Genomic DNA, 25,546 nt, shown 5'->3' with positions numbered 1-25,546 from the left:
GTCGGTAGATAACTAACATAACTTTATTTGTTGTTAATTACTTTGGAGATTACAAATTAACTAGTTATGTTTGTGAACAAAAGTGAAGAAATAGAGAGAATTTGGGAGAAAATTAAGAGATTTTATTTCATTATGAACTTTTAATTTACAGAGATGAAAACAAGTATATATACTGATATACATGTAATAACAGAAGAAGCTACTAGAAGAAGTTTGTTATGTATTATAACTAACTTTGCCACATCAGCAGCATAAGTTACCAATTCGTTTTAAACAAATGTTTGTAATAATCAAGATATGACAACTTCTGTTTCTTGATCTGGATAACCGACTTAACTAACTAAAGTAACAAATCAACCATCGAAACCATATATATTTCCATTCCAAGTATTCTGTTTTTGTCCTACATGATTATTAAATCATTAGAAAACAACCTTACTCATTTCTTCAATCCCAAATCTTCTGTTTTTTTGAGCTAATCAGTAATGGCTGCTTCGAGTTCATCACAAAGGCGCGAATACAGAGCTATGGAGGAGTGTCCGAGAAAGCGATACGTTAGGTACAACAAATCCATAGGACAAGGTACAACGAAAAGAGTTTATATGGGGTTTGATAAAGTCGATGGTATAGAAATTGCTTGGTCGAAGACGCAATTGACAAACTCATCAAATCAAATATACAAGAATTTGCTTGCTGAAGCTTCTCTGTTCCAGTCATTAGACCATGAAAATGTAATCAAATGCTACCATTCTTGGTACGATGATTCCACTAAAACCTTTCACATGATTACCGAGCTTTGTACTTCCGGAGATTTAAGAAAGTACACCAACAAACACAATCTTGTAGGTAACACCGCGATCAAGAATTGGTCTAGACAGATTCTAAGCGCGTTGAATTATCTTCATGATCGTAGTATACCGATAGTTCATCGAGATGTGAAGATTGAAAACATCTTCATTGATGGAAATTTGGGCACGGTTAAGCTTGGAGATTTTGGTTTCGCGTGTAAAATTAAACCGGGGAGAAGTCTAACTAGGTGTGTTGGTACGCCAGAAACTATTGCACCGGAGATTTTTGAAGCAGAATATAATGAAAAGGTTGATATATTCTCGTTTGGGATGACTTTAGTACAGATAGTGACCAAGGAAAAGATGTACAGCGAATGCAACAACAACAAAGAACTAGTTTTCGGAATGATTAGGAGGGGTGAAATGCCTGCCGCGCTAAACAATGTGGTAGACTCTGAGATTAGGCAATTCATTGATAAGTGTCTGCGCCCAAAATCAGAGAGACCTGCTGCAATTGACCTTCTGAATGACCCTTTTCTTGAAAACGATGTTCCTGAAACATCGACAGCAGGTAGTAGTGCTAGTATTCAGACTCTGAGAGAGTCTGTGCGTGATCAGGTGGCTAGATTACTGCGTACAGAACCGGACAAGGAAGAGTTTGACAGCACGACAGACAATTTTCCACCTTCCAGACCATCTTCAGACGACAAAGAGAAATGGAGCGTGGTTCGCCATCTAGGACACATGAGACATCGACTGATACCTAGTTGATTCTTAAATGGTTTGGGAATAGTGGGATGCTGTCATCAACATTTTGCTGCAACAGATGGAAGTATAAGATCAACACACAATTCTTTGGTATTATAAGACTTTTCGACAATATTCATGTATGTTAGAGTGATAATTTTGACTATGATTCTAGGAATTTTATATACTTTGAGTCTCAATTAGTATAATTGCTCGAAATCAGGCATTTTACATGTTATTTGTTACTCCTAGTATTAGCAGGGGAAGGGGGTTATTTTTTATTGTTTCAAGTATGGATTCGTATTATTGAATTTCTGGAGTGATATATTGGCTTCTCAGTTCATACTAAATAATTCTGGAATTTCTCATATTATTGATTGAATTTGACTATGGAATTTTCATTTAACCAAAAACTTACATTGTTGGAAAATGATGAAAAGCTCTGTATTTTGTCCCCTGTTTGTAGTATGTATGTACAGAAAAATAATGAAGGCTTACGCTATAATTTGTATTTAGCCGTATCATCGAAACGTGAAGCCATGTTTTGGGCATATAATTTTAGGAAATTTAGATTAGTGTTTCAGAATCAAAATAAGGATTATATTTATTCTAGGTGAAAAAATTTTATTTGCATAATGTTTAACTTAATGAGTAGCCAGTTCGATTTTTTACAAGATGTTCATCACTCGTGCACAATTAATTTAACTACTCCTAGTATGTATGTACGAGATATATACCCAAACCACGTATTACTTTCAACTATATACCAATGAACATCACCCATACATACCATGGCTAGGGGACTAGAGATACTAAGTTATACAATAACCATGTTTATACGCCAAACAACATGGCTCGAGGATGTTGTATATTTCTTATGGGCTAGATAGTTTTAATTGGGTTGTATTTGGTTAAAGAAACATTTAGATAGAGTCAATTAATATGGAGTAACATAGAAAACCATCAAATTTAGTTATATTATACTGTCAAAGAGTAATAAAGAAAATTTCTGATTCAAATTGATTTGGCCAATCTAATTTTGGGTTAACTATGGGAAAATTTCAGTCTTGAACTATTGATTAAGGCTATGTTCTCTTAGACTGGTATGTATAATTGTATAAAGTTGTTCTAATAAAACTTTCTAATCAATTTGGCTAAATTTTAATCTGATATGTTAGTACATGTATATTAATAATATAATCAATTGTGGTCTTTTTACATTTGTCTTAAAGTGCAAAATTTCAAAACTAAAATGAAAAATCTAAGGACAGTTTTCAAATGGCCACGGCCATTGTATTAGATTAAATCACAACCATTTAATTCTCTTGACTAATGTGAACCGTTGATTTAAAAAAATTAAAATCTCCCATGTTCTATCCACTACAATTCAATTTTCAATTTTTCACAGTCTATGTTTGTTTTCCCTGCTCAATGCCGTATGCTTTCTTCTTCTTAATTGTGTTACAGTGTTACTTCAATCCTTCAATCCAATCCTCATCCACTTTAATTAATTTAAATAAGCATAGATTTCCCAAAAATAAAATGTAAGCAACACACAAATACAAAATTAAGAAGAATGAACTTCATTGAGAAAAAGTAAATCCAAGTGAAAGGACAGCAATGTTCTACATCGATGGAAAATTAATTAATAGATGACGAGTAGAAGGCAAAGCAAAAGAATGTCCAAGCAATCAAAACCTCAAAGGCTAATGTTACAGAGAATCTACAGTGAACAATTGCATCAAACATACAAATTTATGAGTTTCAATTTTACCGTGAACACATGAAAGCAAATGACATTGAAATGAAAAAGAAAAAAAAAAACTAACATGTGAACAATTGAAAACCGAATGATAGTGGGATAGAACATGGGAGTTTTTTTTTTTTTTTCTTTTTTGGTTAATATTTTCAAAAATAAAATCAATAGTCAATTTTATCAACGGCTCACATTAGTAAAAAAAATAAACAGTTGCAATTTCATCTAATATAATGACTACAATTTTATTGTGGTCACTCAATTTATAGGAAAAAATTAAAATATATGACAATAAGGTGAATAACCTATACAAGCTTTAGCCTTTAGCGTAGATAAGCATACTCAACATTACATAGCATGACCAAAAAAAAAAAAAAAAATTAAAATTTATTGTTACATTTTGTTTCATCACTTTTTAAAATTTTTAATTAAAGAATCAAGAAATGGCATTTCATGTTTCTTGATCTTGATAACTGTAGACACCCAAATGTGTCTCCCCAAAACCAAACCCGGTGATGAATACCTTTCATGTCATTTGATTATCGAACAAAGCGAAAGTGTGGAAAGTCCAGTGATGAGGATGTTTTTATTAAAATATCTCTTCTTTCTGTTTTAGAAAATATTTCTTTTCTTACTCTATTTATGAAAACGTGCAGTCCGGTTTAATTTGGTCTATGATATGGATCCAATAAAAGTGTAGTTGGATGGGGCTTGAAAAGACCTTTCCAACGATATATTATAAGCCCAATTCCGATGAATAATGAGGAAGTTATGGCCAAAATACTAAACTGGGCTCAAACCGGATTTTACCTACGGCCCAATGATCATGTGGAGGGTCCAAAGGTTTAATCCTATTCCTAAACTAGTTAGGATTAATTAGAAGCTTCCATAAGTTTCTAAAAGATCTTCATTATCCTTTTTGAAAAGATAAAATCAAGGAATTTGAAATTGAATAAAAACTTTCATTTTTTAAAACTTTCCTTTTTTAAGTCCTAATTCTATTCGAATTTAAAGATGTTCAAAGACAGTCAGATATTATTTTCGTGCCTCATAATTTTTATCCAAATCTTATATGGTTGGATATATCTTGAAATTATATTTCCAATTATATATTATAATATTAATTCCGAGCTATAACGAAAAAGATATGAAAGGAATACGAAACTCTATCCAAAACTGACACCCTTCCACTATTTCAGCCATATCTTTTTATATACAAAAGATTTTAATCTGATTATAATTGGGTTGGAAAGCAGACTTCAAGAGCTTTCCAACGAAATATTATATGACTTATTTGGACTTCTGTATTAAAAGTTATGATAAAAACAAAATCTGCAAAAACTGCTGACCGACGAGTTTTATTTCGATTCGAATTCGGATTCTTTTCTTATTCTTCGACTCTCTTTTTCCTATAAATAGAGGTCATATCTCCCCTTTTTTCAATCATCTACAATCAACTCTCATCAAGAATTTCTTGATTCTCTATTCTTTTTCTAAACCTTCCCTCTTACACAATTCCTCATACATTAGTTCTAGACACACCTTGCCGAGTTCGAAGTTGCCTTCGCCCTAGACGTGAAAGGTTATAATTTCTGAGAGTTTGGTCCCAAATCTCTATTTCAATTATTTAATTTAATTGTTTGATTTTATATTTTCCTGGAAGTTACTAACACGTGTATTTTGTTATTAGAAAGAGATACGAGGCATCAAAGTATGTAATCTTATTGCTCTATTCTTGTAGAAAGCATGTTTATTATTTATTAATTCCTAGCATCATGCTTAGGATGTTATTATTGCTTTCTATTATCATGTTTAGGGTGCTTCCTATGCTTTCTAATATCATATCAATATCATGTTAGTATCATGTTAGAGCTAAAGCTTTGATCTTTAATGCTTAGTGACATGCTAGGATTTGTTATTAATTTTGTTAGTATCATGCCTAGGATCTTGCTATTATATTTAAGCTTTATTATTAACATGATTATAATTGTTATGGTTATTATTATGGTTATTATTATGATGATTATTATGTTGCTTGATATATATTATTGCTATTGCTTGATCACGCCTTTTATGCATGTTTAAAGGGAATTTGTACTTGTAATCACGCTTAATAAGATAATTAATAATCTTGTTTAGGGCTAATATGATTATAATTCAAGTGATCGCCAATAATAGTTTATTTGTGCATTAAATTCAACCAACATAGATAAACAGGTTAGGGTTAACCTATTGCTTGCATGTTAGTCAGAAAGCGCACATGAATACGAGAAGAATAATATAGAGGCCTATTATTTAGGGCAAGTTCAATCTCTTTTAGGTTGGATTTGTACTTTCATCCCTGAACCCTATTTGGTTCAAGACCTTTTGGAGTTACGGTCTCATGGATCGTTAAGGAGTGTAATCTTCACCTTGTGAACGGTTTACAAGTTCCTAAAACTTGTTGGCGACTCTTTTGCTCTAGCTTCCTTCCCTTTGGACGCCACCATGCTTAAGTGTATGATCACAGTGGGGTTCAAGTTTGGAGTAATGCTTGAAGTATTCCCTATAATAACCAACTTAACTAATTAATTCAAGTAACAAACGAACTGCCGCAAGCAGATATAAATAGCCACTCTATTAATATTATATAAATAACAATAATACATTCTTCTTTAATTCCAAGAATTCTCAGTTTTTTCTACAAAATCATCCCTTCATTAAATTAAACCAACAGAAAACAATTCTAGTCATTTCTAATCAGTGCTAAATTTTCTGATGAGAGGGGAGGATTATCATATAACAATCAATAGAGCATTAAAAATAGCTCCAACTTTTCTCTACATTGTCTCTCTAGATTTTTCGATTTAGGTTACTAACTTAACCGTCGGAGGCAAATGTTCCGTCACCGGAATATTCGTGTTTTGCAAGTGTCCGAGTCTAATTGTCAGAAGAACGCGACCAGTGTCCCAAGGGAAATCACAAAATCACCCGAAATAGGGTGGATATCTAAGTGAGGGTGAGGCGGGGCCGCAAGGATGATTTTGGAAATGTGTCTCCCCAAAAACCAAACCCAGTTATGAGTACCTTTCATGTCTCTTGATTATTGAATAAGGTGAAAGTGTGAAAAGTCTTGCGACGCGGTTGTTTTAATAGAAATCATTCTTTCTATTTTCGAAAATCTTCTCTATTTATGAAAATAGCTGGTCCAATTTAGCTTGGTCCATGACGAAGGTCCAATAATAGTGTAGTTGGGTAGAGCTCATAAAGAGCTTTTCAATGATATATTATAAACCCAATTCCGATTAATAATGAGGAAGTTATGGCCAAAGTACTAAATTGGGTCTGAAATGGTCACTACTAGAAATGAGCCAAATACCGATGGTCAAAAACCATCGGTAATTGGCTAAAATACCATCGGTAATCCATTTACCGATGGTTGCCATCGGTATTTAGCCATCGGATAACTATTCATCGGAAAAATCGACAACACCGATGGAAAAGCCATCGGTAAACTTGATATCGATGGTTTTACCGATGGCAACAACCCATCGAAATTTTTTTAAATACCGATGGCAAAAACCATCGGTGGTTTTTACCGATGGTCAAAAGCCATCGGTATTTTTCGATTACCGATGGCCTTAGCCATCAGTAAATTTTTTACAAAAAATAAAAAAAATTAAACCCCTACTCCACTTGACTCCCCCCTGCCCTACTGCCTACATCCCCGACCACCCAGAACCACCACCACCGCAACCCATCGTAAACCACTCCAACCCACCACCACCGTAACACATCGTAAACCACTCCAACCCACCACCACCGCAACCCAACCGTAAACCACAAGAACCCAACACCAGTACACCACCTACCACCACCGCAATCTAACCCTAAACCACAAGAACCCAGCACCACCTACCGCCACCATCATAATTCCACTCAACACCACCTATCACCACTCGTAAAACCCCAAAAAACAAACAAAAAATCAACACACAAAAATCAACCACAAAAAATCAACAAAAAATCAAACATAAACGAAAATTAAAGTAAAAAACGAACATACGAAATTAAACAAACCTATACTACGAAAATGTTAGAAATTTAATTAAACAAATCAACCCAAAAAAAACGAAATACAACCACAATAATCAATACTAAAAAGACCCACGAAATAAACCCACAAAACATTAATGAAAATCAATATACCTACAATTATTGCATCTGAATTTAGGTTTTAATGGTCAAATTCAACCATGAAAACTCCAGATTTGGAATTTTCATGGTCGAATTTGACCAAAAACAACATAAACTTCGAAAACTTCATTCGCAAACTTGTTTTTTCTACAAAATCAAACTTATTTCGATGCTAGAAGAGAGAAGGAGAGGAGAAACATGAGAGGAGAGAGAAAGAGAGGAGGAGAAACATGAGAGGAGACAAAAAGAGGAGAGGAGAAACAAGAGAGGAGGGAGAAGGAGAAACGTGAGGATGGGAAGGAGAGAGAAGAGGAGGGAGATAGAACACTAAAGTGGGCTACTAGGGTTTGGTTGTAAAAAACCCGGATTATTTATTTTTTTTAAAATTTTTTTTTAGTAAAATACCGATGGCTACAAGCCATCGGTAAAATACCGACGGAAAAAAGCCATTGGTATTTATTTTTTACCGATGGAAGAAAGCCATCGGAAAAAAAATACCGATGGCTTGAAAAAACCATCGGTAAATTATTTTTTTACCGATGGCTTTTACTGGCCATCGGTATTTCCCATCGGTAAATGAGCTTATTCTAGTAGTGGGTTTTATGGCCCAACGATCTAGTGGAGGACCCATTAATTATTCCTAAAATGATTAGGATTGATTCTAATTTTCTAGTGTAGTCTAGAAGGTTATTTTGAGTTCTAATAGTGTTAGGATTAATAATTATCTTCTGAAAAATAATGAATTTGGTTTGAAATAAAACAAGTGTTTTATTTTGATAAAATCTGATTTAAAATTGATAAATGCGGAGTTTAATTGTTTAATTTAATTAAGAAGAGGATTCCGTACAAAAGCGCATTTTATCTTTTAATTAGCGCCAAACGACAAGTCTGTCACCAAACGATAGAGCCTATCGCCATGCGTGATGCTTGTCGTTTCGCGCTGGGCTCTATCGCTGGCGACAGGGGTCAGTTTTATTCCGATTCAAATTCTGATTCTTTTCTATCGTTTCTGGGCTATTTTCTTTATAAATAGAGTCGTATTTCGTGGAATGCTGACAAATGTCCCTATCTCGTGGTATGGTTGTGAGGCCGACTTTATTTATTAGTGACTAGTTTTGTGCCCAGGCGGCAGGCGTGCCCATATTGTTGATATTTTTTTTTTTGACTTAGCTTGAATGTTAGATACTGTCATATATTCCCTTTTGATAATGCTAGATATTTAGACATACAATATCATATTGCCTATTTATATAATAATTGCAGCGCGTTTTGTGTGCGATTGGCCACACCATGTGGCCACTTATAAAACAACAAAGTAACCCTTATAACATTGACCGGGTAACACTTGTAATACTAACCAAGTAACCTTATAAAACTGACCGAATAACCCATATAACACTAACGATTAAACCCTTATAATTGGCTACACCGCGTGGCCAACGACATATAAGAATTTGTGTTTATTAATTGTGTTTTTTGTAGCTTTGTTTGTAAATAGATATATATGTTTTATAGACTTGAAATTATTTTTATTGAACTTAGATTATATTTACTAAACTAAAAGTATTTAATTTTTACCAAACTAAAATTATTTTTACAATTAAAACTTATTTTTATTGATTCTCTATTATTTTTAATAATAAATTAAATATATTGTAAATAGATCTTATTTTATAGGAAAAATTATCAGAAACCACCTTTTAAAACACCTTTTTTCTGAAAAAACACCTTATAAAAATTTTATTGTGAAAGCACACTTAAAACCAGATTTTTTTTGCAAGGTAACACCTTAGGCTGGTTTCAGGGCATTAACCCTATTTTGGGGCGTTGACCCTCACATGAGAGTCACGTGCTCAACCCCTCCCTCCACAAAACCACCAAAATCAAGCCTAGCCAACCCTAGCCGCCAACACCACCACCTAGCCGCTACTAGAACCATCATAAGTCATCGACACCACAACCGATCAACCTAGCCGCCATCACCGTCCACCCAAATCACTTAAAATCCGTCCGCAAAAATCCTCATCCACCTCCGAAACCACCCACGTCCCTCCCCCAAAAATCAATAGAGAGGAGAGAAGAAGGTAGGTAACAGTTTTTCCCCTTTTTTCCCCAATTAAGAACCCTAGACCTAAGGTAAATAAAAAATCCAACAAAATTAACAACAATGAATCAATTTTTTTAACTTTAACAACTTACTTATTTCAAATTAGATTAATGAGGTTGTTCTTTGCCGTAATTCGATCAAAAAATGGAGTTTTCGCCGTCAATTGACAAAATTCGAGGGTAGCTATGAAGAATAGAGGAGTGAGAAAGTCTAATTGGAGGGGAAAGGGGGGAAAAAGAAAGAAAAATAGGGTGGGTTTAGAGTGAATTGGGTAATCGGTGACGGCATCTAGGTTGGTGGGGGTGATGTCGACGTTGGAGGTTGAGAGGTGGTGTTAGTGGCGGCTAGGTAGTGGTGTTTGTGTTGGCTAGGCGGCTATGGTTTTGGTGGCTTTGAGGAGGGAGGGTTGAGCACGTGACCCTCACGTGAGGGTCAACGCCGGAAAACTGGGTCAAAACCCCAAAACTTGATTTAGGTGTTACTTCGCAAAAAAAAAAAAAATGGTTTTAGATGTGTTTTCACAAGAAAATTTTTATAAAGGTGTTTTTTCACAAAAAAGGTGTTATAAAAGGCGGTTTCTTATAATTTTTCCTATTTTATATAACTTTTTAAAACTAATTTTATGATAGAATTAGATCCAAGTTATAGGATATTTATACAGGGGACGTTTGGTTCGAAAAATGGAAATAGGGTGGAAAGGAAACAAATAAGAGAGGTAAAGGAATCATTTAGCTATTATCTTTTCATTTGTTTGGTTTAAACTATAGAAAGGGTATTTGTTAAGTGGGGTGTAAGAGTATTTAATTTGTTACCACAAGTAAACATTCTTGAGAGGTAACAAATGAGGAGTAACCATTACCTAAAGGTAATGATAATTGTTACCATGCCCTCAAACCAAACACACGGTAACGGTATCGGTTTAATCGAATCTATTTTCAATCCAAAAAATCCAATAACCGTTCCTAAAAGTTATAATCAATTTTATGTATGTGAAAATATTAGAAGTATATAAGTAATAAAACTATATACAACATTTTTATCTTAAAAAATCTATTCAAAATTCTCGTGTCATAATAATATCTATTTGTCACCTACGTGAAGCGACACTTGACAAAAAGTTGGAATGTCAAGTGTCGTTGTCTCGTGGCCTGATTGCGTGACCAGGTTTATTAATTAGTGATAAGATGATATGATATAATATGATATGATATGACATGTTATAATCTAAATTGTTTATGGGATGACTTTGTGGTTTTCAAAAATATTTTGATAAAATAGGGAAATAATTAAAAAAAAAAAAAACAGTTTCTATCTTTCAATCTTACTGTGTACTTTTCTTTCCTCCCTTCTCCTTAGCGGGGGGGAGGGGGGGGGGGGGGACATGGGGGACAGGTGCCTCCCATTTCTAAATTTTTTTTTTGTTGTTTGAATTTTACTCCGTCTTAAGACTAACAGAAAATAAAAAAGGGGATTCAAAACTTGGGAGAAGAAGGGGATTTGTATGTGAAAAATAATGAAAGGAGGGAGAAGATGAGAAATGGCGAGAAAATGTAATCCACAAACTAGAGAGGAGAGAAAAAATAGAAAGTGTTTTTTTTTTTTTTTTTTTTCACCATATATTTTGATATTTTACCCAGTACATTTTTGTGAGTAAATAAGTAATCCCAACTAATGTCTAATTGTGTATATGCTTGGTTCTACAATGTCATGTATGATCTTCACAACTTGAGGATGTTTATTGTAATTTCACTTTTACTTAATTTATTTGCTCAATGATAATTCTTAATGTTTATTAAGTTATTATAATTGAAATTTACATATTTATACATTATTCATATATTTATACGATTTGGTAATTGATTCATATATTTAAATATAATTTAATTAAATGTAAAATAGTTCATCTAATTCAAATACGTATAAGCAATGGGAAAATCAGCCCAATTTTTGACAATTCATGTTTAAAAGAATGAAATCCAAAGATTATGTAATTATTTTGTATTTATCTTGTATCGTATGACTAACCGTTTTGGATTTTTAGGTTGTTGAATTTTAAGTAGTACGCATTATATATGTTTAAGTTTTTTTTAAGTCAAATTATGAGACATTTGTAGACCGTCCCCCCGGATTAAAAATCCTGGATTTTTTTTTTTTTTTTTTTGTTGAAAACCAATTTTATTTAGTAAGAAATACAAACTGAAATCAGAGGAATTAAGGTTGGGGAATCAAACTTTAAGATTGCTTAAAATTAATCGATCAATTATTATCACTAATTTTATATCAAATAGAACTAATTTTTATTTATTGTATACAAATATATCACTACTGTATTAATGATTAAGTCAATTCAATAAACGGTCAAGATTTAATATTAAATTTTAAAGGTCCAAATTTAAAGATTACTATTGTAGCCATTACAAAATTGTCCTTTTTGGATTATATTTTTTATACGAAATAACTACATGAACGGACAAGATTGATCCCTAAAATTTAAAGAGTCAAAATTGAAAATAATTACAATAGCTACATTTTTATTGTTGCCATTGAAAAATCTTCCGTTATATGATACGATAATATATGATGCAAACTCGACATGAATTCGAGATTGACTCATAATCTACCCGAACTAATAAGTAAGACTCGATTATTCAATATCTGAATTCCAGAATCTACCTAAAACCATTTTAAGGAGGAATACTTGATTTTATATACCCAACCTAATCCTCGTGACGAATATCATTAACATAACTGATAACTCGAATCAAAAACATGTTACTTTATTAGTTGTATTCGTGACAAAAATTAAAATCAAGAAAGGCCTTAATTTCGTAACATGATCTGGCTCAAACATCTTATTTGTCATCTTTAAGTTTAAAGACTTGAATGTATAGTTTATATATGCTTCAATCTAATTATAGTAATGAAATCAGAGATAAAAGAGAATTGAAAAACCAAATTTAAGGAAGAAACAAATTAAGTTGTGTATACCAAATATAATATATGCAATCAATTAACTCAAGAATAATATTCATTTATTCAAATGAAACACTTATTACATGCGATGAAAATCAATTAACGAACGAAAGAATCAACCCCCTCCTCCTACACACACCATGCATGATTACAATCTCAGCAATAATGATCTATAAACTGAGTAATCAACATTTTATTATTGTAACACTAAGCTAAGTTTTATTGAAAAACAAAGATAAAAGAACAAACCAACTAATAACAGAATGATATTAGAATGCAGCAAATTTCACACGGTACAATGGGGCATTTGGCGAGCACTTTCAGGATAAGCAGGAGTCTTTTTGAAATCATCGTAAGTGACCATTGAACCATTTCGAGGCTGCCTAATCAGCAGGAACATTCACAACAAGTCATAGACTTATAAGTGTGAATGAATAACTCGGAATGACAAGACGGCAATGGTTGTGTAGCCGATGATTTACCGACATACCCTATGTAACAGCCTCAGAATTTTTGCTCTGATGGTGCTCAAAAAAGTCGGTGCAAGAAACAAGTCATTCAAGAGCTCATTTGCCGAGGGTCTTCCATCTGATGAAGCAGTCAGACACCTTCTACTGAATTGGAGAGCTTCATTGTCATCTGCCATTGCGTTTAGCGTGGTAGGAACGAGGCTGTCTAAAAACTCGCTTTTATTATTACTGCATTTGCTTGCCCAGACCATCTCTTGCACGCACATTCCGAAAGAGAATATGTCAACCAATTCAGTATAACCAGTTTCTTTAATAAACAGTGGTGCCATATAACGTGGAGCAACACATTTTTGATCACTAGTACCTTGTTCAAGAATAACCGCGAAGCCAAAGTCTCCGACTTTGACACATCCTGTCTTCCCATTGATAAAGATGTTGTCGCAGTTGATGTCACGGTGAGCCATCTGTGGACTCAGAGAGTGAAGATAGTTTATCGCATTCAGAATCTGTTTACACCAATTCTTGATTGCGTTTCGACCATCGAGCTTATGACTGAGGACATACTGCACCAAATTTCCTGAAGGAAAATACTCAGTAATCATGTGAATGGTTTTCGCTTCTTCATCAACCCAAGAATCATAGCATTTCACTACATTTTTATGATCTAATAACTTCATTAGACCACCTTCTGCACATAACATCTCAAGAATTTCCTTATTCTGTAACAAATTCTCTGTTAGCTCTGTCTTACTCCAAGTAATTTCGATACCAACTACGTTATCGAATCCCTTGTATACTCTTTTCGTAGTACCACCTCCATTGTACCTTACGCGTTTCCCACTTGAATCAAGAATCAAAGCACCTTCTTCAATGGCCTTATTATGCCTTACATATCGCCCACAAGAATCGAGAAATATAGTACTTTCTCCAATAATCTCATCGTACCTTAGGAATCTCTTACTTGAATCACTCTCGACAATCCTAAGATCATTGTTGTTACCTCCCTGTGAACTCGAAGCAGCCATTAGAGAATGAAAGATTATGTCTTCTGATTTGTGTCGCTGAAACGAACTAGTATTTGTAGAATTGAATGCTCCTAATAATTAAGATGATGAAAAAACAGAATACTTGTGAAAGTAGTTTTGGAGTATAAAATGATTTATGTAACGTGGTGCAACATATTTGTAGGAGTATTTAATCGAGTATAAGTAGTTAGTACTTAGTAGTTATCCAAAAAAAAAAAAAAAAAAAAAAAACAGACTTTTCTTGCCGTTAGTTTTAGTTTCTTATGGCGGTAATAAAGAAATAGAAATCAGCTTTCTTGATTATCTTGTTGAACTTTTAATTAAATAAAAGATTGTTTTAAATTAAGAGAGGTACTAACGTCTTTATCGGTGGACTCCACATGCTCCCATCTCTCACTGTGCACATTTTTTTTAACTGAATGTGAAAACATTTTGTTGACTCAAATTCAATGTGCACAAATTTGAACAAAATTTACATAATTTTTTGTTTTTGCGGAAATTGATTTTTTTTTATCCCGTTGAAAATCAAATTTGCACATTAATTGAAAAACTTTTGCACATTCATCCCTTTACATATCCTTCTCGTATTAAGAAATTTCTCGTTGAATCTCAACCATAAATATATAAGTTCACTTCTTCTCTTCATATGTATTGAATGTCTCTTTATATCAAAGAGGTTTATGACTCGTAGACTGAAGTCGCTAAACGTATGCCCTAGATGTTTAATCCATACATTCCTATTTTAATAACAAAAAAAAAAAAAAAAAAAAAAAAAAAAAGAGAAAAATAATCTCTTGAATAAAAGTTCAAGAAACTGATAAAGGGATTTATAAAAATATATATATAAATCAAGAAAGGGTATAATCTGTTTGTTGATAAACGACTTACTTAACTGCCATAACTAATTTAACAAGATAAGCTCGTATCTACATTTATAAAAGCCTTTTCTTACAAATAATCTCCTCATTCTCTCATTGCACGTATTCTGTTTTTACTTTTCCATTTAATTCAAGAATTCTCTGCTTTCATCAAGTCAAACCACAAGAATCTTTCTCTGTTTTTCAACTTTTTTTACCAGACAACAACCTTACTCATCTCATCAATTCAAACCTTCTGTTTGCTCAACTAATCAATGATGGCTGCTTCGAGTTCTTCACGGTCAGCCGAGTATACCAGTTGTGGAGGAAACTCAGGATGGAAGATATGTCAGGTACGACAAAATGATAGGACAAGGTGACCTGAAAAAAGTTTACATGGGGTTTGATAATGTTGATTCCATAGAAATTGCTTGGTGTCAGACTCAGTTACCAGAAGAGTCATATGAGGATTTATTGAGGTTTATGTCAAAGAAAGCGGATCAGTTGAAGTTATTAGACCATGAAAATATACAGAAATGCCACAAGTACTGGGTTGATGAATCCACTGGAATCTTAAACATGATTACCGAGATTTTTACCTCCGGGAATTTGAAAGAGTACACCGACAAACACACTGTAGATAGAACTGTGATCAAGAATTGGTGTCCACATATTCTAGATGCGCTTAATTATCTTCACACTGTTAGTGAACTGAAAATGCATGGTGATGTGAAGATTGAAAACATCTTTATTGATGGAAACTTGGGCATGGTTAAGCTTGGGTACTCTGGATGCTTGAGAACGGCTAAGCAAGGTGTTCAGTTGAAACTTAAAGGGAGAACATTAGCCATCGCTGTTACACCAGAAACTTTGTCACCCGATTCTTTTACAACAGATTATGATGGCGAGGCTGATATATTCTCGTTTGGGATGACTGTAGTACAGATAGTGACCAAGGAAAAGCTGTACAGCGAATGCAACGACAACACGCTGGTTTGCGATATGATTAAGAAGGGTGAACTGCCTGCTGCGCTAAACAATGTGAAAGACTTAGAAATTAGGGAATTCATTGATCAGTGTTTGCGCCCTAAATCAGACCGACCTGCAGCAATTGACCTTCTGAGGAATAATAAGTTTCTTGCTGACACAAAACGGGCTACTGCTAACACAGAATGGACTACTGCTAATATTCAGACTTTGAAAGAATCTGGCGTAACCAGGTGGCAAGATTACTACAGGCTGCATCATCACGTACAGAACCGAACGAGGAAGAAAGACACGAGAATGTTTCGCCATCCATACCACCTCTGGAGCCAGAGACAAAGGTTCCTGACACAATGACTGCTGCATCACAATCTACACAACTGAAGGAAGAAGAGGAAGAGGATGAGACACCTCTGTTACACAGGAGATCAACTACACGTAATGTTAAGCATGGGGGCGAGACATTTAGTTCAGAAGGGGGATCGTCTAAGATTGATGAGCAAGATCAGACATTTGGGTCGCCGGGGGAATCATCTAAGACAGATGAGCAGGATCAGACATTTGGGACCCCAGAAGGATCATTTGAGACTGTTTCGTCATCTAAGACACACGAGACATCCACTGATGAGGAAGATCAAACATTTGGGTGGCCAGAAGGATCGTCTGAGACTGTTTCGCCATCTAAGACACACGAGACTTGCACTGATGAGCCTGATCAGACACAAACACGTTGATTGATACCTAGTTGGTTCGGGATGTTGTTACTAATCATCATGCTTGTTAGAGTAATAATTGTGATTATAATTCTAGACATTTTAGATACTTTGATTCTCAGTAAGTATGCTTGAACTTAGGCATTTTACTTGTTATTTGTTATTCTTGCTGGGATTCCTAGCTAGTGTTGGCACTTGGCAGGGTAGGGCAAGTTATTCTTTCGTTAATTTGTTTGATTGATTGTCATTTGTAATTTGTTTGATTTTGGTTTAAGAACATTAATGAAATAGCTAGTATAAGCATCTTTTGTACGTGTAACAAAAGCTTCATTTTACAATTGTCTTACCTCTAGAACATTATTATTAATTTTTTTTTTTTTTGACACACCTCTAGAACATCAATGAGATAGCTAGTATCAGCATCTTTTGTAATTGTAACAAAAGCTTCATTTTTCAATTGTCTTACCTCTGTAACTATGGTAATGTAAGCAAATGCTATGAATCGTAGTCAATTGAGTGTTCAACTTGTGTTAAAATGGAGTAGTGTTTTAGTAGTAGCAATTCAGTATAGGAGCCATACCTAATTTAATCACAATTTAGGTAACTATCGCACTTCAGAGAGCTTAGAGGATACCATTCTATAACTTAATCTCATTTGCATCGAACAGACAGCCATAGACAAACACACCCAATTAACAGTTTGATACCCAATCCCATCCATATTGAACCTACCACACTCACTTTAATGGGAATTAGGAAGCTTCCATCAATCAGTCTCACGCTTATAGCACATTACAGGAAACATTCTCATTCCTGTTCAATCTATTAAGTTATAAAAAAATTACAAAAGAAAGCCCCTACCAACAGACTCTGCAGTAATACCCTTAAGCAAACAAGAGCCTTGCAACTTGTTTCGTACTTTGATTTTTCTATGATCAGGAGAAAATTTATCACTTCAATCATTTGATGTCAAAACTTAAAACAAGCATCAACATAATCCAAGCAACTTTGAACTAACACTCTCTATAATTCATCACAAAAACTGTTGACTTCTGTGATGCAAGACTATTTAGTTAGCTTCTTCTATTATCAGCTTATTCACATAAAACACAGGTTACAGGATGTCAATCTCTTAAAACATGGCAGAAATCATGTTCATAGCTTTTCCGAGTTAACACCAGCATAAAAATCTGTCAAGCACTGGGCATAAAACATCTACAAACAAAGAACCAGGCACACCAGTGAATGAATGACAGCATAGGCAAACTCACACAAAAGCAGCATATCCAGCTCCAGCATTAGCAGCAGAAAGGAGTGCTGCATGTGCTCCAACCGCAGATAAAGAATCCTGCCCAATGTCCGTCACATTCCTTCTTTTTCCATCCACCTAAAACCAACAAACCATTTAAGAATAACTCAATAAATTTCCTGGCAGAAGTATCTACTAAAGTATAGACTATAGATTGAATGAAACCTTGTCCCATTTTGATTTCTCATTTGGTTAACCCTCCCGTGTTACATGTCAGCTGTAGCTGACTGCAATCAAGAAGAAGGCAGATTGGAAACACCTGGAGAGTGGAGACCACAAAAACAAGGACAAAATGTCACTACTAGTTCAGAAAATGCAAGAACCAAAGATAAATTTCATAAAACATATTGACTAACAGATCAAGTATTTGACTTAATCTATTTCTTAATACTTGCATAAGCTTGACTTAAAACGTCATGGACATAGCAGTGTAGGTAGTAAATGAAGGCTTGTAAAGTTGGGAGAAAAGGGGAAGATTTTAAAACATCTCACATCACATCAGTATACAGAGAAGCTACATTGTATCTAGCTGACTAAAAACTAAACAAAAAAAGAAACCTGCAACTCTTCCATACTTTGAAATGAGAATTACAAACTGGAATGTATGGAACAGCAGTTTGATCAATGTTTGGGTTTTTGCATTAATGATATGAGGACAAATTAATGAAAAACTAGGGAAGTACCACAACACCACCCTACCCCAGAAATATTCATGCTCTCAAGATATCATGTATACCTTTATCTACCAGTAGCAGAAACAAGTACAGCTAAAAATAAAGAGCTTGACTCCAACTGCACGGCAATCTCAAGAAAATAATTTCCTTTTAGAAGCATTTCATTCACATAAACTTGTTCCAAAATGATAATTAACCCAGAATTTTACAGTATTTCAAACATAGAAATCATCCAAAATAAGTAGAAAACAAAACAATTTCAAAAATGAGTTTTCTAGAGTTGAAAGAAATTATAAACATTGCACTAACACATAACACATCAGAATCTTAAAGGAGCTAATCATATCCGGCTGACATGACAAAAAAGAGACCTAAGAAAACCCCTGAACTTCAATATTAGCACTATTTACAGTAATATAATTTGGTTTTATATTTTAAGCCATTTAATTCCTTTCTTGATAAGTGACAAGCGAACACAAAAAGAGGCTATAAGCCAAACCAGATAAATAGAGCACCCAAGATATTATATAAATAGAGCACCCAAATTATTATGTACAAAAAAAAAAAAAAGCTCAAAACTGAATCACTGAACCCAGATGCACATCAATCTGATACTCGAACCCTTTAATCATCTTATTTACAAGTATACGTTCAAAACAGAGAAGTTGCATGACTTGCACCTAAAACTTCAGCACATATATCATCAACAAAAAAACACCTGATTACATGCAAGACAAAAGCAATAAGATATGCTCTAAGAGATTGTTAACAACCTATTGCATCAAAGTGGTCCCTCTAAACATATCCATTTGGGTCAAATACATCTCTAATGAAGCATGAGCCTATCTCATCAATATCTTGATGCCTCACGGCATGGCATAAAAAATCAGGGTTTCGGTAGTCTTTTCTATTTCGAACCTCTACCTTGAAGCTTTATCCTTGCCTCTTTAGCACAAGAACCTTATTGATCTTCCCCTGCAAAAGCAAAAGACTTAACATAAACCTTTGGAAAACAGAACAGGATTTTTGGCTTTATAGTTCTGATTTTATAAACCATGCTTAACCCAAACTATTTTCTGGGGCTGAGAAGAAGTAGACCCTGACCTGTAACTCATCCAAAACATATTTTCTGGCGGTGGTCGTCGTAGAAACTTTTGTAATGGGTCAGAACCTATTCCAACTTCCCCAGCGAGATTGACACCTTCCCCAAACATAGCTTCTGATTCTTCAGTCACGCGATAATCAAGTTGTAAACCATCTACTTGTACAGACAACTGAGGAGAGTCAACCAGATTATTTGGTGTCATGATCTGTACATTACTTACAGTTGTCCTCAGTTGAATATCTGCACCAAAGCCCAAAACATATAGAGTTACTTATTTTATATTAAAACCATACACACCCCATCCCATTTCACATTTCAATAATCAAAAGTACCATCATTTACTATTTGTTAAGAGAAAAAAAAAATAACAAATAAACAAATGAAAATCTGTAAGATTCTAGTCCTTTAAAACGACTACTTTGGAAAACTAACATACTACTTTGGTAAAATCGTAACATATTTTAAGCAGGAAACAGCTCTAAGGCGCCTAACATACTCCTTTTATGGAACGATTACAATCATTAAGGATACTAACCATAAGTACTCTAGAGCTCTTCCACGGTAGTTACTCGGCCAGCATCCGTACCCAATATTTCTCCATCCTGAACAAACCACAGCAACTCATTCATTAGCCATAACAACATATGAACTTAAGAATGAAATATTCATATTAATTAGGATCTTATGCACCAATTTATCCTTGTATTCTTACATCTTTAGTACTATTTAACCCTCAGCAAGCAATTGAACAGTTATAACCCCCAATAAATTGACACCATAAACAAAATCCACAACAAAATTCAACCATTCAAAAATAGAACTATACTCAGCAGACATAGCAACCTCATCATCTGAATCCACATAATCAATTGGTTCTGCAACAAATTAGCAACCAAATTTTGATTTAATTAACAAAATAAGGTTCATAAATTTAGGAAGAAAGGGTCCAATTTCATAGTTACATCCTAACATTAAAGGAAAATTAGATTCAAATATCAAACTATGCTCCAAATTTTGCTCTTATATCGAATTTTGAAAAACCCCAAATTGAGCATACTGATTATTAATTTACCGATAAACCCTAGATTGTGAAATTGATATTCGATGATTACAAAAGGAAACAACATCTTACCTTTAAAGCTACTTCAATGGAGGATGGAATATCAGAATTCGCCTCAATTGATTGAAATTAGAAAGTGAAAGAATAACAAAGTTTGAATCTTTGAGAATCAACGACTAAATTTGGAGGGAATTTTTTATTACTCCATTGTACGGAGTATTATACAAGTACGGATTTTTTTTTTTTTGAAAACCACAAGTACGGAAATTTTTATTACTCGTATTATAGGCAATCAATTTATTTTCTTTAACGAAATTATAGTCAAATATTGATATGATAGGCAATCAATTATGGATATTATAGGGCTATAGGCTCTTTCAAAAAAAAAAAAAAAAAAAATTATGGCAGGTTCACAACATTTCGAAATTCATAGTTAATAGGTAGGGTTTATTAACTAGCAACTAATTTGAAATTTCTATTTTAAGTTAGTGATGCGACTAAAAAGAATCAGAGAAAGTACTAAAAATACATTAAATTGTTGGATTTTATTGGATTGTACTTTGCATGGAACACATTCAAAATTTAATTTTATCATAATATTAAGAATTTTTTAAAAAAAATTGATACAAAACCTAGAATATCTTCAAAACAAAAACAATACGGAGTAATTTAATTAAAATCTTGCTAAGAAAAACAACCTAACACAAATTTTAAGGAAAATTTGCGTAGTGCATTTGTAATTGATGTAGAATTTCGTAGTCGTGGCCTTGATTTTGTACAAGTTTCCAGTGCAAGCAACGGGTCATTGAGGAGTTCAATTGCCGAAGGTCTTTCACAAGCGGTAGGAACCAAACACTTTTCAATCAAGTGTCGAACTTGTAAATCTGTGACTTTGCTTAAAACTTCTGACATAACACCCGACTTTATCCTTTGGTTACGTTCATTCACATCACCACAACATTCGTTGTATGGTGGTTCACCCGTAAGCATTTGAAGAAAGCACATCCCAAAACCGTAAATATCAACTAGCTGAACTGGATAATATTGTTTTTCAAGAATCATCACGACACCAAAATTTGCTATCATTAACCGGCCTGTACTCCCATCAACATAGATGTTTCTACTGTTCAGAGCGCGGTGCACGATTGGAGGATTTTGAGTGTGAATATAATGTAACCCTTTAAGGATTTGTCTAGCAAAATCCTTAATTGCCTCGATATCGAAATGAACGTGTGTTTTGATTTTTGAAGTACTCTTCCAAACTCCCTGATGTATAAAGCTCAGTAATCATGTTAATTGATTCCGTATCAATCCAATAATCATAGCACTTGATAATATTTTCATGATCTAATGACTTTAAAAGACTTGGTTCAGCCTTCAAACTCGTAAGATAGCTTATGTTATCGAATATATCGTCTGTTAACACAGTCTTATGCCAAGCAATTTCTATTCCTTCAATTTCATCAAAACCTTTGTATATTGTTTTTGAGTCCACTTTGCCTATGATATCACCGTACCTTGCGTATCGTCCAGTTGAATCTCTTTCGACAACCTCGAGACCATTGACATCGATTGATACAATGATGGCCATCACTAGCTAATCAGCCAGTTTGCAAAGAAACAGATAAAAGAATTTATTTGTTTTGATGACTATTGGGATTTTTGTGATGAAAATTTTATATATATAAACGAGAGATGCAATTATATGCTAGTTAAGTTTTTTTAGGGTTGTTGCGAACCTAAAACAAATTATCTATGAAGATGCTTAATGATAAATATTGGAGGAGATAACATAGGAATTTATATACTAATCAAAGTCAAATTTCTTTTGAATTCCGTTTTTTAAATATCTAAATAGATTCTGCCCTTTGACTTGTTCAAAAAAGTACAAAAAAGTATAGTAATTTGGTTGCATTCCGAGATAAGAATTGCAAATTAGTCGGTTCTTATTTGAAAAAATATCTCCTAATTAGAATGTATATATATTCGGTGTACAGTAATTTATAAGTATATCGAGAGTCAATTTTTATCAAATTTAGGGTCACTTTTACAATTTTTTAGGTAACTTTTATCAATAAATCATAAATGTTTCGTATGAGTAACTTTTATTTATGTCAAGGTAACTTTAATTCATAATAGGATAACTTTTGCTCATTTTAGGGATAACTTTATACGGTTGTACAATATTTATTGTACATCTTATTTATTTGAAAGTTTGTCCATCAAGTAAGTGAAAGTAAGCGACTTACCTTTCCGTTATTTTAAATATGCCATGTAACTTAAGATTGCAATTATATTAACCAGACTTTATTTTGCATCAAAAAAAAATATATATATAGAGTTATATTGTTATACCAATCCTTTCTTTAGTTTGTTTCTATTGTTGTTAATTAGTCATGGCAGGTTTGAGTTCATTATCCAAACGCGTGACTATGGAGACAGACCCAACAGGGCAATACATAATGTACAATAGTAGCATAGGACGTGTTTACAAGGGGTTTGATAAACATCAAAGTATAGAAATTACTTACGACTGTAAGAGTACGATTACAAATAAATCATTATGCTCTAAGGAAATTTATCAGAAATTATGTACAAAAGCTAGAATGCAGCCCTTAACATAACTCAAATCCAAACATAACTTGTACTCTTGAAAAAAAAATTAAATCAAAAATAGTCTTAATTTCATATCATTATCCGACTCAAACATCTTATTTGACTTCATTAGAGACTTGGAGTATGTTTATGCTTCAATCAAATTATAGTAGTCATGATATCATAGATAACAGAATTAGAAACCAGAGTATAGGAAGAAAAACAAATTGTGTATACCAAATATTATATGCAATCAACTAACTCAACAATTTTTATCATTTAATCGAATCAAACACTTATTACAACTGATAAAATTCAATTAAAGAACGAAAGAATCAACCCCCTCCCCCCTACACACAGACCATGCATGATTACAACCTCAGCATTAATCTGAAAACTGAGTTATCATACATTTCATTATTCTAACACTATGTTTTATTGAATAACAAAGACAAAAGAACAAACTAACTAATAACAGACTGATATTAGAGCATAGCAAATTTCAAACAGCCGGCATTTGGAGAGCACTTCAATTCAGAAGATGCAGGAACATACCCTGTGCAATCTTGTTCTGAGGGTACTCGAATCAGTCAAATAACTCGGTAACGGTGCAACAAACGGGTCCTTCAAAAGCTCATGTGCCGAGGGTCTATGATAAGCCAATAAACACCTTTGAGTAAACTGATGAACCTCAACATCGTCTTCTGCCACTTTCTGTATTTCAACAAAATCAAGGCCGCCTAAGCGCACTTGTCTCTGTAATTCCATCGTTTCCCTCACACTGGATTTGTTTGCCCAGACCATCTCTAGCACGCACGTTCCGAATGAGTAAATGTCCACCTGCTCGTTATAACGTCCTTTGCTAAACTCAGTAGACTTGTACCGTGACCCAACCAATGTCTGATTACAGAACCTCTCTTCAAGAAAACACGCAAACCCGAAACCTCCGATTTTTACATCTCCTGTCTCTCCATTCACATAAATGTTCTCGCAGATAATGTCACGGTGCACAATTTGCGGTGTTTGGCTGTGAAGATAACCAATTCCACGCAGAATCTGTTTCGACCAATTCCGAATAGCATTATGACCTGATATCTTATGATTTCTGAGATACTGTAACAAGTTTCCTGAAGGAAAATACTCAGTAATCATGTTTATGGTTTTCGCCTCGTAATCAATCCAAGAATTGTAGCATTTCACCACATTTTTATGATCTAATAACTTCATCAGACCAGCTTCTGCACATAACACCTCAAGAATTTCCTTATTCTGTAACAAATTCTCTGTTAACTCTGTTTTAGTCCAAGCAACTTCAATACCAGCAACATTATCGAATCCCTTGTATACTTTCTGCGTACTACATTTCGATTTTCCATCGTACCATATGTGTTTCCGACTTGAGCCATAAGTCTCATACCTCGAACCACCTCCTGGAATTATCTCATTGACCCTTATGTAATCTCCTTGATAACAGAGAATCGATTTACCTTCTCCAATCATCTCATCGTACCTAATATACCGCCTACTCGAATCACTCTCGACAATCCTACTGTCACTGCTGTTACCTCCCTGCGACCCAGATGTCGTATCATCAGACTTTTCCCCTTGTAATCTTGCCACCTGATCCCGCACAGACTCTCTGAGAGTCTGAACTGTAGCAGCACTGATACCTGCTGCTGTCGATGTTTCAGGAACATCGACGTCTGCAAGAAACGTGTCCTTCAGAAGGTCATTTGCCTTAGGCCTGTCTGATCTGTGACGCAGACACTTATCAATGAACTGCCTAATTTCAGAGCCTTTCACACTGTATAGCACAGCAGGCGGTTCACGTTTCTTGATCTTGTCGAAAACGAGTTCTCTGTTCTCGCATTCGCTGTACAGCACTCCCTTAGACAGTATCTGTAATAGGGTCAGCCCAAAAGAGAATATATCAGCATCCTCGAAATAATCTGCCTTGCTTAAGATATCCGGCGACAGTGTTTCTGGAATACCATCATAGCCAGTTTACCTTTTTTCATCATCAAGATGCAACGCGAACCCGAAATATCCGAGCTTAACTCTGCCAACATTTCCATTAACAAAGATGTTTTCAAGCTTCAAATCACGATGAACAACAGGTATATTATGCTTCGTGTGAAGATGATGCAACGCGGTTAAAATCTGTCGACACCAGTTCTTGATCGCGGTATTACTGTCATCGAGAGTAT

At 34.2% G+C, this 25,546-nt stretch overlaps 2 protein-coding genes and 1 pseudogene across 2 annotated transcripts; 2 read left to right on the top strand and 1 right to left on the bottom strand.

Annotated features, from left to right (window-relative positions):
- Positions 1 to 485: 485 nt before the first annotated feature.
- Positions 486 to 1,559, top strand: LOC145584119 (serine/threonine-protein kinase WNK8 pseudogene; annotated as a pseudogene).
- Positions 1,560 to 12,833: 11,274 nt separating this feature from the next.
- Positions 12,834 to 14,042, bottom strand: LOC145584118 (serine/threonine-protein kinase WNK8-like). Its single transcript, XM_081641040.1, has 2 exons — positions 13,030 to 14,042; positions 12,834 to 12,930 (listed from the first exon to the last, which is right to left on the bottom strand). The coding sequence occupies exons 1-2, from the start codon at positions 14,040 to 14,042 to the stop codon at positions 12,834 to 12,836; spliced, it is 1,110 nt and encodes a 369-aa protein (XP_081497166.1).
- Positions 14,043 to 15,262: 1,220 nt separating this feature from the next.
- LOC145584117 (putative serine/threonine-protein kinase WNK4) lies at positions 15,263 to 16,240 on the top strand. The gene has a single exon (XM_081641039.1). The coding sequence runs from the start codon at positions 15,263 to 15,265 to the stop codon at positions 16,238 to 16,240; it is 978 nt and encodes a 325-aa protein (XP_081497165.1).
- The last annotated feature ends 9,306 nt before the right edge of the window (positions 16,241 to 25,546 follow it).

Source organism: Chenopodium album, chromosome 16 (assembly GCF_948465745.1).
Source record: "Chenopodium album chromosome 16, dcCheAlbu1.1, whole genome shotgun sequence".
NCBI classification, from domain to species: Eukaryota; Viridiplantae; Streptophyta; class Magnoliopsida; order Caryophyllales; family Amaranthaceae; genus Chenopodium; species Chenopodium album.
The sequence above is the reverse complement of the archived record's forward strand: the minus strand, read 5'-3'. Positions and strand labels throughout refer to the sequence as shown.